The sequence below is a fragment of the Octodon degus genome, unplaced genomic scaffold (assembly GCF_000260255.1).
Source record: "Octodon degus isolate 3935 unplaced genomic scaffold, OctDeg1.0 scaffold00056, whole genome shotgun sequence".
NCBI lineage: Eukaryota > Metazoa > Chordata > Mammalia > Rodentia > Octodontidae > Octodon > Octodon degus.
The window spans coordinates 5,551,824-5,564,136 of NW_004524632.1; the positions used below are offsets into that span (position 1 = coordinate 5,551,824).

The 12,313-nt window shown below is 55.8% G+C and overlaps 2 protein-coding genes across 2 annotated transcripts in view; one reads left to right on the forward strand and one right to left on the reverse strand.

Moving 5' to 3' along the window:
* Positions 1-12,313, reverse strand: part of Acsf2 (acyl-CoA synthetase family member 2) — a 42,237-nt gene that overhangs the window by 15,889 nt on the left and 14,035 nt on the right. Inside the window, exons 2-10 of the mRNA XM_012515300.2 lie at positions 7,092-7,284; positions 6,654-6,782; positions 6,382-6,435; positions 5,931-6,049; positions 5,645-5,810; positions 5,371-5,466; positions 5,099-5,256; positions 4,764-4,855; positions 4,127-4,203 (exon numbers count right to left, since the gene is read on the reverse strand). Coding sequence (XP_012370754.2) covers positions 4,127-4,203; positions 4,764-4,855; positions 5,099-5,256; positions 5,371-5,466; positions 5,645-5,810; positions 5,931-6,049; positions 6,382-6,435; positions 6,654-6,782; positions 7,092-7,284 — 1,084 coding nt within the window. The remainder of the gene's footprint in view (positions 1-4,126; positions 4,204-4,763; positions 4,856-5,098; positions 5,257-5,370; positions 5,467-5,644; positions 5,811-5,930; positions 6,050-6,381; positions 6,436-6,653; positions 6,783-7,091; positions 7,285-12,313) is intronic.
* Chad (chondroadherin) lies at positions 3-4,103 on the forward strand (the record flags this gene model as incomplete). Its single annotated transcript, XM_023718106.1, has 3 exons — positions 3-743; positions 2,777-2,940; positions 3,334-4,103. Coding segments are annotated over 3 exons (1,047 nt in total), but the record flags the coding sequence as incomplete, so codon positions are not given.

The window sequence follows — 12,313 nt, forward strand, 5'->3', positions numbered from 1 at the left end:
GCCTCCTGGCCAGCCTGCTGCCGGCGCTGGCCGCCTGCCCCCAGAACTGCCACTGCCACAGTGACCTGCAGCACGTCATCTGTGACAAGGTAGGGCTCCAGAAGATCCCCAAGGTGTCAGAGAAGACCAAGCTGCTGAACCTGCAGCGCAACAACTTCCCGGTGCTGGCTGCCAACTCCTTCCGCGCCATGCCGAACCTGGTGTCGCTGCACCTGCAGCACTGCCAGATCCGCGAGGTGGCTGCTGGCGCCTTCCGGGGCCTCAAGCAGCTCATCTACCTGTACCTGTCACACAACGACATCCGCACACTGCGCGCTGGTGCCTTTGATGACCTGACGGAGCTCACCTACCTCTACCTGGACCATAACAAAGTGACCGAGCTGCCCCGGGGGCTGCTGTCCCCTCTGGTTAACCTCTTCATCCTGCAGCTCAACAACAACAAGATCCGAGAGCTGCGGGCAGGCGCCTTCCAGGGCGCCAAGGACCTGCGCTGGCTGTACCTGTCAGAGAATGCACTCAGCTCCCTGCAGCCCGGCGCCCTGGATGATGTGGAGAACCTCGCCAAGTTCTACCTGGACAGGAACCAGCTGTCCAGCTACCCAGCTGCTGCCCTGAGCAAGCTGCGCGTGGTGGAGGAGCTGAAGCTGTCACACAACCCTCTGAAGAGCATTCCTGACAGTGCCTTCCAGTCCTTCGCCCGCTACCTGGAGACCCTGTGGCTGGACAACACCAGCTTGGAGAAGGTGAGTGCCCAGCAGCGGGGCTCGGCCTGGCTCCCTCTGCCCTGCCAGGGACATAGCTGGCACCGTGCAGCACCCCCAGACTCCCTGCTGCTCAGAGCTCTGCCCCTCTCTGCTGCACCCTGTCACACCCAGGCTGCCACCATCCTAATCCCCTCCCAGCCTCTTGTCTCACAAAGATTCCTACCCAGAGACCTGGGGGATGCCCTGCTCTCACAAATGGCCTCCTAGGAGGCATCCCCTGCGCTCCCAAGCCCTGCCAGGAGCAGCAGCCGCCTCTTCTGCTGGAGACCCCGCCCCTCCTCCAGGTTCTGCCCCGGCTCCAGGGAACCCAGCATCCCATAAAGGAAGGTTTGTTTGCGAAGGAGCTGGCAAAATCAGGCCCACAAAGAGACACTGTTCCTGGCAGGGCCAGCCTGCGTGCTAAAGTGGAACTGGGGCCAGAGGGGAAGGGAGAGCAGGTACCCCGGGAAGACCTCCTCAGCCCCACAGAGGCTGGGGGAGCTGCTGCTCCCAACACCCACCAGTTTCCCTCTCTCCACGCAACCCTCTGCATTCTCAGGTCTGCTCCAGTGAGTGGGGGAAGTCAAGACACAGGGGCCCACGGCTGCAGGGCATAGTGCCATGGGCTGTGTCGGACGAGCAAAGGCAGGAGCACCATTACCAACCTTTGGCACAAGACCCTAGAGTCTCCCCCCAGGGAGGACTGGCTGGACTTCACCATCCCCCGGATTGCTGGCCCGTTCTGCCCACTGTCACCAGAGCCAAGTCCCTTGCATCTCCCTGGTCCTTCTGCCCTGGAATGCCCACACTGCTCAGCAGGGCCACCCTGGATGGGGTCGCAAATCATACTGGCACAAGGGCTTCAGCCAGGTTGAGAGAGAGACCAGGATAAGGTAGAGGACAGTCTAGTTACTAGAGTATGTCACGCTCCAGCCAGGCCTAGTGACACATGCCTGTAATCCCAGGACTGGGGAAGCTGAGGCAGGAGGATCACCCTGAGCTTGAGGCCAGCCTGAGCTACACAGTGAGTCCAGGTCAGGCTGAGCTACACGGCAAGATCGTCTCCCAGAAAGAATATCTCACCCCCACCCAGGATGCAGGAGAGGACACCAATACAGAGACGAGGGCAGATCCCAGCAGGGCAGCAGCCAGCCTGGGGAGGACAGCCTGCCCGGGCCCTAACCCAGCTGTAGGAGGCAGCCCCTGTGCCCAGCAGGGTAGGAGTGGCCTGAGGGGCAGCAGAGCAGCCTATCAGGGTCTGATTTGTGACAGGGCAGCTAGACAGGAACTGTGGAGCCCGGGCCAAGATGTGGGCACCAATAGAACATTTCCTCCAGAGCCACCGGCCCAGCCAAAGTCCACCAAGGTGGCTCCACAAATAGAGTCTGGCAGGCAGTAAGGGAGCGCTGAGGACAGAGCTGGGGAAGTCCCAGGACCCCGGGCCCAGCGCCCACCCCACCAGACACTGCCCAGGCTCACTGTGGGCCAGCCTGGGCTTCTGGGGCCAAACTCTGACTGCTTCCCCAGGGCCGGTGTTTGTGCAGGGAGCAGGGTGTGGTCCTGCGGCCACCGTGGACCCCATACTGGACTCCTGGCCAGGGGACGGGACTTTTTCCACTCAGCCATCTGCACATTGGAAACAGCACCTATCTCCAAGGGGGCCATGTGGATTAGCTCATCCAGTCTGCTTAGTCAAAGCAGCTTTCTGTTTTGAAACTGCAACTACAAGCCTGGCTCGGTGGTACATGCATGCCCATTCTCCCAGCATTTGGGAGACTGAGGCAGGAGGCTAGCCAGGAGTTCAACGCCAGCCTGGGCTAATGGTGAGTTCAAGGCCAGCCTGGACTACATAGTGAGTTCCTGTCTCACAAAATAAGAAAGAAAAAAAAAAAAAATAGAAAGGAAGGAAGAAAACTGAAACTGCTCAAGGTGCCAGTACTCTGTCTAAGGAAGGACCCTGTCCCTCTGGGGGACAGAGCTGGGATGGCTCACCCTGGGCTGGACACTCACTCCTGCCCCCCTCGCCTCCCCAGTTCTCAGATGGTGCCTTCCTCGGCGTGACTACCCTGAAACATGTCCATCTGGAGAACAACCGCCTGAACCAGCTGCCCCCCAACTTTCCCTTTGACAACCTGGAGACCCTCACGCTCACCAGCAACCCTTGGAAGTGCACCTGCCCGCTCCGGGGTCTTCGGCGGTGAGAATTTCCCCAGGTCCCCGCCTCACACACCACTGTTTGATGGTCCTGCACTAAGACATCCTAGGCAGACATCCTAGATCTGCTAGTAGGCCTGGGAGCCTGTCTCCATTGTCAAGGAAGCCTGGTGTGGGATGCACATCTGTAATCCTAGCACTCTGCTGAGCTGAGGCAGGAAGTTTGAAAATTGGGCCAGTCCAATTTAGTGACTCAGAGAGAACCTGCCTTGATGGGGGCGGGGTGAAGCTGGATGGGGCTCAGGCCAGAGTCCTGGGTTCAAGCCTCATATTGAAAAAAAAAAAAAAAAAGACAGATTCAAGAAGTCTACCCTGGCCCTGTGGCTCCCATCCCTCCTGCCACCAGCACTGCCACAGCAACTCCCTGTTTCTCCAGGTGGCTAGAGGCCAAGACTTCTCGCCCAGATGCCACCTGTGCATCACCTGCCAAGTACAGGGGCCAGCACATCCGTGACACAGATGCCTTCCGTAGCTGCAAGTCCCCCACCAAGAGGTCCAAGAAAGCTGGCCGCCACTGAACAGGTGGGAACCAGGAAAACAGAGCCTCACTGTCTCGGGAAGAGGATGGGTGGATGGGGACCCCCACCCTGGGAGGAAAGACCCTGCGGGGCCTCACTGTGCCCTCCCATCTCGTGTGGGTCCCCTGAGTCCTGACAGCCTTCCTTGCCTCCCTGCAGTTCCCGACCTGGCCAGTCCTGGTGACTGGCCTCTGCCTTCCTTTTGCCGGTGAGACTACTGACCTTCCACTGCCTTCTTACCCTGGCCTCCACCACCTACGTCCTGGCAGGCCACCTGCTGGGGCCCAGGAAGGACACAAAGCCCCTCTTAGCCATCGCGCCTTGCCCTGCAGGGCTCCCCTCACAGAAGTTGTTGCCAATACCCCCAGAACAAGGTGTGGAAACAAGTATCAGACCCTTGATCCAGCCCAGCTACACCAGCCCCCGCCTGCTAGGACGGTCTAGCAGGACACAGAGCTTCACCGCATAGCCTTCCATGCTGCGTTTCTGCCCCAGATTTCTATGAAAATAAATTTATGTCTGTATAATACTCACTCCCCCACCCCCTGTCCCCATGCCTCACCAGATACAGGGAGGTCCGATGTCTCCCTGCCTCTGTTTTCTGCACAGGGGGCCACCTGGAGTCACTGTCATCCTCTGGCCACTACTCACCACCAGCTCCTTCATATTCATCTTGTTGATGATTGCTCGGATCAGCTCTGGGGGCGCCGGGGAGCCAGCGATCACACCTGCATCAGAGAGAGGCTGACTGACCCTGCCCCCAGGCCTGGCAGATAGATCCCCTGCACCCGGGAGAGCGGTCTGTCTCCTGACCCTGGGCCTGCTCAGTACCCATCAGCTGGCCTTCGTTTGGTGTCCAGGGACTCTGGGGTTTGCCTTCTTCCCACCCAGGTTTTTTTTTTTTTTTAATTTATATATTTATTTTTGCAATACTGAGGATGGAACTAGGGAGTCTGACACTGAGCTACATCCCCAGTCCTTTAAATTTTTTTTTTTTTTTTTTTTTTTTTTTTTTTTTTGCGGAACCGGGGATTGAACTCAGATCCTTGCGTTTGCCAGTCAAGCGCTTATCCTACTGAGCCATCTCTCTGGCCCCTAAAAAAATATTTTTTTGAGAGGGTCACACTGAGTCACTAAATTGCCCACGCAAGACTTGGACTTACCATCCGCCTACCTCCACCTCCCAGAGTGCTGAGACTGTCGGTGTGTGCCACTAGGCCCAGCTCCCACCCACGTTAGTGCCCTTCGCGCCCCCCTTCACCTCCAGCGGTCCTTGGCCTCACCCCACCTCCTCGTATGGATGAGAGGTCATAACTGGAGAAGTCTGGCTGGTTCAGAATGTCCACGAACATCGTGGGGGTGCCATACAGCATGGAGCCTCTGTGTAAAGGGGGGGATTCCAAATTAGACTTGGAGGTGAAGGAAGTCCCTCTGCCCTCGCCGCCCCACCATGAAAGCCAAAGCTGTGGGGAACAGGCAGCTCAAGGCAGGATCCTGGGACGGCCCTGCGGCCCTGTCCTGGGTCTCTGGGCTAGAGGGACAACATTTCGGGAAGGGTCAGGGCCCAGGAGAGGGGAGTAGGAGTTCTCAGCAGCCCACGGCAGCCTGTCCACCGATGCCCACTTCTCTCCGCTGATGGCCTCCAGCGCCTTCTTGCCATTGAAGCTTGGCGAGGAGAGGATGAGGGTGGCACCGTGCAGCATAGACACCATTGTGCCCCCCACGGAGCCCAGGCAGTGGTACAGAGGGCTGGGCAGGACCACCCGCAACTCCTCTGGCAGCTAGAGACGAGACAGGAGGCGGGGTTCGTTTCGTCATGGAGTCATCCGGTCAGCAGGGGGCGCCCGGCAAAGCCACCCCCCACCGACAGCAGGGCACGTGGCCTGGAAGCCCACCTTCAGGGGCATGCCCAGGCGCAGGCCAATCAGGTTGGAGTTGTTCACGATGTTGTGGTGCGAGAGGGTGGCGCCCTTGGGGCTGCCTGTCGTCCCCTGAGAAGAGAAGCAGACGACAGCGTGGCCTCGCTCCCGTCCTGGGCCGCTGCCCAGAGGAGCACAGGGCTAGGAAGGGGGCGTGTGCGCGAGCCGGGCGCGGGGGTGGGGGTGGGAGGGATTGTCCTGGGAGGGGAGGGGCCAGGCGGCTGGGTGCGCCTGGCGATCTGTGACCCACCGAGGTGAACTGGATGTTGATGGGGTCATAGCTGGACAAGAACTGCTGCGAGCTCCGCAGCTGGGCCAGGTGCTGCTCTGTGCTGCCTTCCGCCACCACCTCATCCAGCAGCAGGGTTCCTGGCATCGGGGTGTCCACTGAGATGACTGTAGTCAGATCTGGGAGCCTGGGGAGAGTGGGGGTGGAGGAGGGAGGGCTCAGGGAGGGACGGCCTGCAGCCCGGGATCCGCGGTCATGGAGGGTGAGGGACGCTGCCTCCTGCTCCCCAAGTTCAGGACACACCCACCTCTTACTCTTCAGCGCCCCTGGCTGCGCCTTGTCCAGCTCTGGGCAGATCTGCTTCAGGATGTCGTAGTATCGCTGGGTCTTGAACTGCTTGGGGAACACGAGGGCTTTGCAGCCCACCTGTGGGAGGGGAGGCCCCCAGCTGGGGTCAGCAGGGACCCCAATGCTCATCTGTTGCTCTATCTCTCATGTACACGCATGGTTCCCGGATACCCACAGTCCACCCCCAGGATAAGACAAATACACACACGCGGCCATTACCACCGTGACACACCCAGGGCCCACACCAGTCTGAGCTGCACCCCTTCATGGGCTGTGGACCTCTATCCAACCACACTGTCTCTTCAGTGTCACCCGGCATGCCCTCCCCAACCTAGTCAGCCTCTGTAATAACCAGAAGCCCTTCTGAGCCAGGCTGCCACAAGGACCCTCCTGCTGGGAACGCATACTACCTTTTTGAGGACATACTCCAGCTCCATAGCCTGGTAGGCAGGATTGACAGACACCTGGGGGGACAATGAGGAGACACTCAACCTTCTGCTGCCCCTCCATTCTCAGAAGGCAGAGGCAGGACCCACCCAGCCCAGCTCCTTCCTGGCCCTTAGGAAAAAGAACCACTGTGTCTGAAACCAGCCAGGCACAGGTTTAGGGCCAAGGAACCAGGCACTCCCCTTGAGTGGGGTCCCCCTGACATCCCCCCAGCACCAGGCAGACTCCTCCTCACCAGAACAATGCCCGCCTGAGCAGTGGCCAGCTGCATGAGCACCCACGCATAGGAGTTGGGTCCCCAGATGCCCAGCCGATCACCTTTACTTAGGCCAATGCTCAGCAGACCGGAAGCAGCTTTGTCCACCTGGTGCAAGTAGATGGGGCCCAAAGGTGAGACTGGGCCAACAGGAGGGACTCCCAACACTCACCCTCACCACTTGGCCTACCTCAGAATCACGGAGGATAAAGGCACAGGCCTGAGTGGGTCTGCAGTGCAGCCAACCAGGCCCCCAGGAGCTTGTTAGGCAGCGCCTCCGCCTCAGCCCTGTCCCCTGCTGCCCTCCCTTGAGGCCCGCAGGCACCTCACAGTCACAGGTGCCTCTCCATCTGCACCAGGCCAGGGCAGCCTGGGGACTGGTTCTGCCCAAGCTGAGGGCTCAAGGTCAGGACCCACCTGGTCCTTGAGCTGGGCAAAGGTCATCCTGATGTCTTCGTGAAGGACAACCAAGGCCTCTCGGTCAGGGAACCTCTGTGCCGTGGCATCCAGGCACTGGCCCACAGTGTGGTGTATCAGAGGGAATCGGGTGCCACCCTGGACATAGCTGAAACCTCCAATGGGTGATGGGGTGCTGTGCTTCTCCCCAGAACTGTGGGGAGAGGACAGAATGAGCCTCACCGTGCCAGGGTGGAGGCGCTGTCTTCTGCCTCCAAGAGGAAGAGGCCACGGAGTCTGGGCTGAGGACCCAGGGGGGCCCCTGCTTCGACCCAGGCTCCTGGCCTGCTCAGCAGGCCCTTTTCTCTCCTCCTAGCCTGATGTTCAAGGACAGAACAGGCAGATGGAGGCAGCCAGCAGCCCAGGGAGAGGTGGCTGGCAGCTCCTGTTATCCAACAGACTGGCCAGGTGACAAGGGCCAGTGAGACGCTGAACACTTGCAGAGGAGGGGAGTCCCTAAGCTCCACGGGGTGCAGGCTCTTCAGCCAGAACAGATAGGTGACATTTGACCTCCAGCGCCCCAGAGCAACAGGCAGAAGGACCTGTGCCTGAGTAGCAGGTGTCCCCCCATCTGCTGCAGAGGGGGACTGTCCCTGCAAAGGAAATGCCAGGCTCTCTTATGTCACCTTCAGCGAGGGCCAGGGGTGATCTTTGACACCTTGTGTATCTAATATTGTGTATCTAATACTGAAAATAAACTAGCGGGCATTCAGAATGCCCATTCTCCCAGTGAGCAGCTGAGTGCCCTGGGGATAGTGAGCAGATACCCAGGCAGAGTCAAGGGCCACTCCAGCTTGCCCAGCCCACCCCACCCCCGGAGGAAGCAGGCGGCTCCCAAGGAGTTGAAAGAGTTCCAGCAACCCGTATCCATGCAATTGGCTCATAAACACGGGCGCCACCTGGCCATGCAGTCATTTCCAAAGCTGGGGGGCACACATGCTGATTCGCCTTGCCGGCCCCGCCTCAGATGCCTGGACCAAAGAGGGAAGCAACTCCTGTGTTTACTCTTAAAGGAACTTTACGAAGCTTTCTGCTTTGTTTGGATGGGCAGGAAGAAGCTGAAGGAGTTGGAGCTGGAAAGCCAGCAACCTGGTTGGTCTCAGCTCCAAGCACTGAAGTCAACACTTATCAGGTACTTAGTCAGGGCTTGTAAAACCCAGGCCTTTGTAAGCTGGGTGGGACTGATGCCAGGTAGGAACTGCCAGGCGATCAGAGGCCCAGCACAGCCCCACCTAAAGGTGCCCTTTGGGAGTTGGCATGTGAGAATTCAGGCCAAGATTTAATTTCATGAGGGAAGTTAGGAACAAAGAACAAGAAAATCCTCTTGACTTTTCTCAGCTAGCAACTAATGTGTTTATTGCCTTACTGCCTATGCTTAGGGCATAAGAGGTGCTCAGACGGCCCTGGGTATGGCGGTGCACACCTGTAATCCCAGCACTTGGGAGACTGAGGTAGGATTATGGTGAGTTTGAGGTCAGCCTACGCTACATAGTGAGTTCAAGAGCAAACTGAACTACACAGTGAGACCCTGTCTCAAAAAAAAAAAAAAAAAAAAACAGAAAAACTACAGCTTAACGTGTGTAGAATTTGCTGAAATTCCGCATCTGTTGCTGGTAGGAATGTAAAATAACTCAGCAGCTATGGAAACCACTGTAGTTCTTCAAAAGCTCAACAAAGACTGACCTGATGACTTAACAATTCCACTTCCAGGTCTATACTTAAGGAACTGAAAAGAAATTGTTCAAATATTAAGAAGAAATGACAGGAGGCTGTCATTTGGAGCTAAGCTACTGCCCAGGGCTCCAGCTGCCCACACTGAAAGTCACAATGTAGTCACCCATGCACAGGTCTCCAGGACCCAGGCAGATTAAGCCATTGCCTTCCATGAAACCAGGAGAAATGAGATTAAAAAAAAAACAAAAAACAAAAAACTGGCCAGCTTCGCCCAGCATGATAACTGAAGTCCCCTACCTAAAGCCTTTCACAGAACAGGTGACCTGAAGTAACCCAATGCTAGCCAATCATCTACTCTTTATCAGTTCCAACTGGTTGACCTCTTCACAAGGCAAGTAACTGAAATAACCAATCTCCCTTTCATTCCTTTCTGCTTTTTTTCTATCTATACAATCTATTCTTCTATGCTTACTCTATTTAGCAAAACAGAGTAAGTGTTGCCCAGTTCTAGAACTAAAAGTGAAGTCAACTTAAGCCAGCCTGACTCAGTCCTATAATCCAGCCCTCAGGAAGCTGAAGCAGGAGGATTGCTGTAAGTCTGAGGCCAAGCTGGGCCACATAGGGAATTTCAGGCAAGCAGAAGGTGAGTTCTAGGAAGCTTCACCCAGCAGGCGAGGTGCACAGGAGGCAAAACAGCCAGCTGCCCCCTTGGATCTATTTGCTCAGCTCCCTGCCTCTGTGGCATCTTCAGGACCCAGCTCTGCCTCCAGCTCCTGACACTCCAGGCCTGTGCCAGCCTTTGTGTCCACATCGACAGTGGATACCAGCCCTGAGATGTCCCAGCAAGCCACAGCTATCTCCCCAGACGTCCCCAAAGCAGCCAGCTTGCCATTTCTGTGCAGCTCCTGCAAGCCTGGCTCCCTGGGAGCACAGGGCTGTGCGGCTTGGTCTAACAGGGTGGCTGCGTGGGCAGGGTGCCCAGCTGATAGGGCTGGTGCCAGGGAGGTAACCTAGGAACAGAAGGGTATGCTGCAAGACACAGATGCCCCAGGCAAATGGTGGCAGGAGTTCAGGTGCCTGAGGGCTGGGACGGGAGCGCCATTCAGTCCAGGAGCTCCAGGCCCATGAGTGGGGCCTGTAGGGGAAGCTGAGAAAGAGCAGCGTGCTCAGAAACAGGATAGAGGTCTGGGGAGATAGCTCGGCAGTCTAGGTGCCTGCCTGGCAAGCGCAAGGACCCCCTTCGATCACACGCTGTGCTGGCGCAGGAATCCTGGGTGTGCAGGCTGGCCCCTGAAGCCAGGCGTGGTCACACATGCCTGTAATTCCAGTGCCAGGAGGCAGAGGCAGGAGGAACACTACAAGTTGGATCACTATGAGTCTGAGCTGTGTAGCCAGAGAGACCCTGTGCCAAGTACATAAATAAAGATCTAAAAGAGAAAGAAAGAAAGAAAGAAAGAGGGCCAGCCAAATAGCTCAGTAGATTAAAGCGCCTGCAAGCAGGTGGGGGGGGTGGGGGTGGAGGTTCCATCCCCGGGGCCTGCTGTACTCGGTGTGGTGACACACCTATAATCCCAGCTTTTGGGAGGCTGTAAACAGGCGGATCACTACAAGTACCATCTAGTAGTGAGACCCTGAACACGCTGTAGACCCTTCCCTAAAATACAAAAAAAAAAGAAAAGAAAATAAGAGAGAAAAAAAGGAAAAATGAAAAAAGAAAAAGAAAGAAATAAAGAGAAAGCAAGCAAGCTGGCCAGACTTGACCCTCTCACTTCTCGCCCATCAAGGGAAGGGTTCTGAAGTCACCCTCCTGATGCGCATGTGTAATCCCAGCACTCCCGAGGCAGAGGCGGGAGGATCGCTGGGAGTCAAGACCAACCTGGACTACACTGTGTGTTTATGGCCAGCTTGAACCACATAGTGAGATCCTATCTCCAAAAACCCAACCAAACAACCAACCAAATGATGTGGGGGCTGCGACACACACTGTGGTAGGGTCACACTGAATGCTGGCTCAGCGGTAGGGTCATTCCTAGCAGCCACAAGGCCCTCCGTTCATTCCCAGCACTGAGAAAAACAAGAGATTAAAAAATAAAAACAATGTGCATGCTTCCACTCCATCAGAAATCACCCACACGCTCCCAGAAGACAGGTATTACAGGCTATCTGTCCCATCGCCAGTATAAATATGACCCCAAATTACCCATCAACAGGAGACAAGTAAATCATCATGGATTACCTGTAATTTCAAAAAGAGATGAGAACAAAGGAGCTATGGCTATCTCTAACTGCACCCAACGATCTGAAAGGGCCTCCCAAAAATGGGGTTAAATGGAGAAGCCAGGGCTGGGGCTGTAGCTCACTGGGAGACAGGAAAGCTGTCCCGCGTGACCTGGTCTATATGCACAGAATGGGCGAACGCAGTCACATTGGTAACCATCAAAAGAGCAGCGAGTTGCCCGGATTCACCATGAGGACGCCGGTCATGAGCCAGCGCCTGAGGTTTTATAATATTCTGTCCCTTGATTTGAGGACTGACTACATGGTGTGTTCAGCTTATAAAAAAATCCATCAAGCACTTAAAATATGCATGCCCGGCTGGGTGGCGGTACCTGCCTGGGACCACCCTATTCTGGGAGGCTGAGGCAGGAGGATCCCAAGTCTGAGCCCAGACTGGGCAATTTAGCAATTTAGCAAGACCTTGTCACAAAATAAAACATAATTTTTTAAAAGAGCTCTAAGGCTGTAGCTCAGTGCAAAGGCTTTGAGTTCAATTCCCAGTACTGAAAAAAGAAATCACACTCTTCCCAATCTAAGGTACTATATACAAAGTTTTTAAGGTGCTTGTAGGCCTTGAACAAGTGTCAACGCTTCCATAATTAATCATCTGAATTTAGCAACAGATTATCTATCTAGTATTGCTTCAAAAAATTGAGAGCAGCATATTATATTTTGGGGCACGCACATTAAAAAATAATGCTGGGAGAGCCAGGAAAGTATGTATTTATAATTTCTACCTTAGAAGCTACTCTGCAAAGGAAATAATCCCAGTTTTGCTAGGATTTTCCTCCTGCAGAATCCAATCCTTGAGACAGCATTGCGTATCCTCTCCCCAGATCTCCAGGTTGGCTGCAGCGATCGGTGCTCGAATTGTCTCAGGCACGAAAGCAAATTCTCCAGCATCAGGACAAAGAGCAGCTCCTAGCATGGGCAGCTGCTGGACACTGGCTTGCTGCGTGCGAGGCTTTCGTCCAGAAGAAGCCCAAGCCTGGAACACTGTTCCCGCAGGAAACTAGGACCCAGCGGTGGTCACTGGCTTTGGGTATTGGCAGCCTTCCAGAAAGCCCGCTGGTGCCACACTCCTGTCAGCCCAGCACTCAGGAGGCTGAGGTAGGAGAATCACTGTGAGCTCAAAGCCAGTGTGGGCTAGGTGGTGAGTTCAAGGCCAGCCTGAACTACACAGCAAAACCCTGTCTCAAAAAGAGAAATCTTTTTTTTTTTTTTTTTTTTTT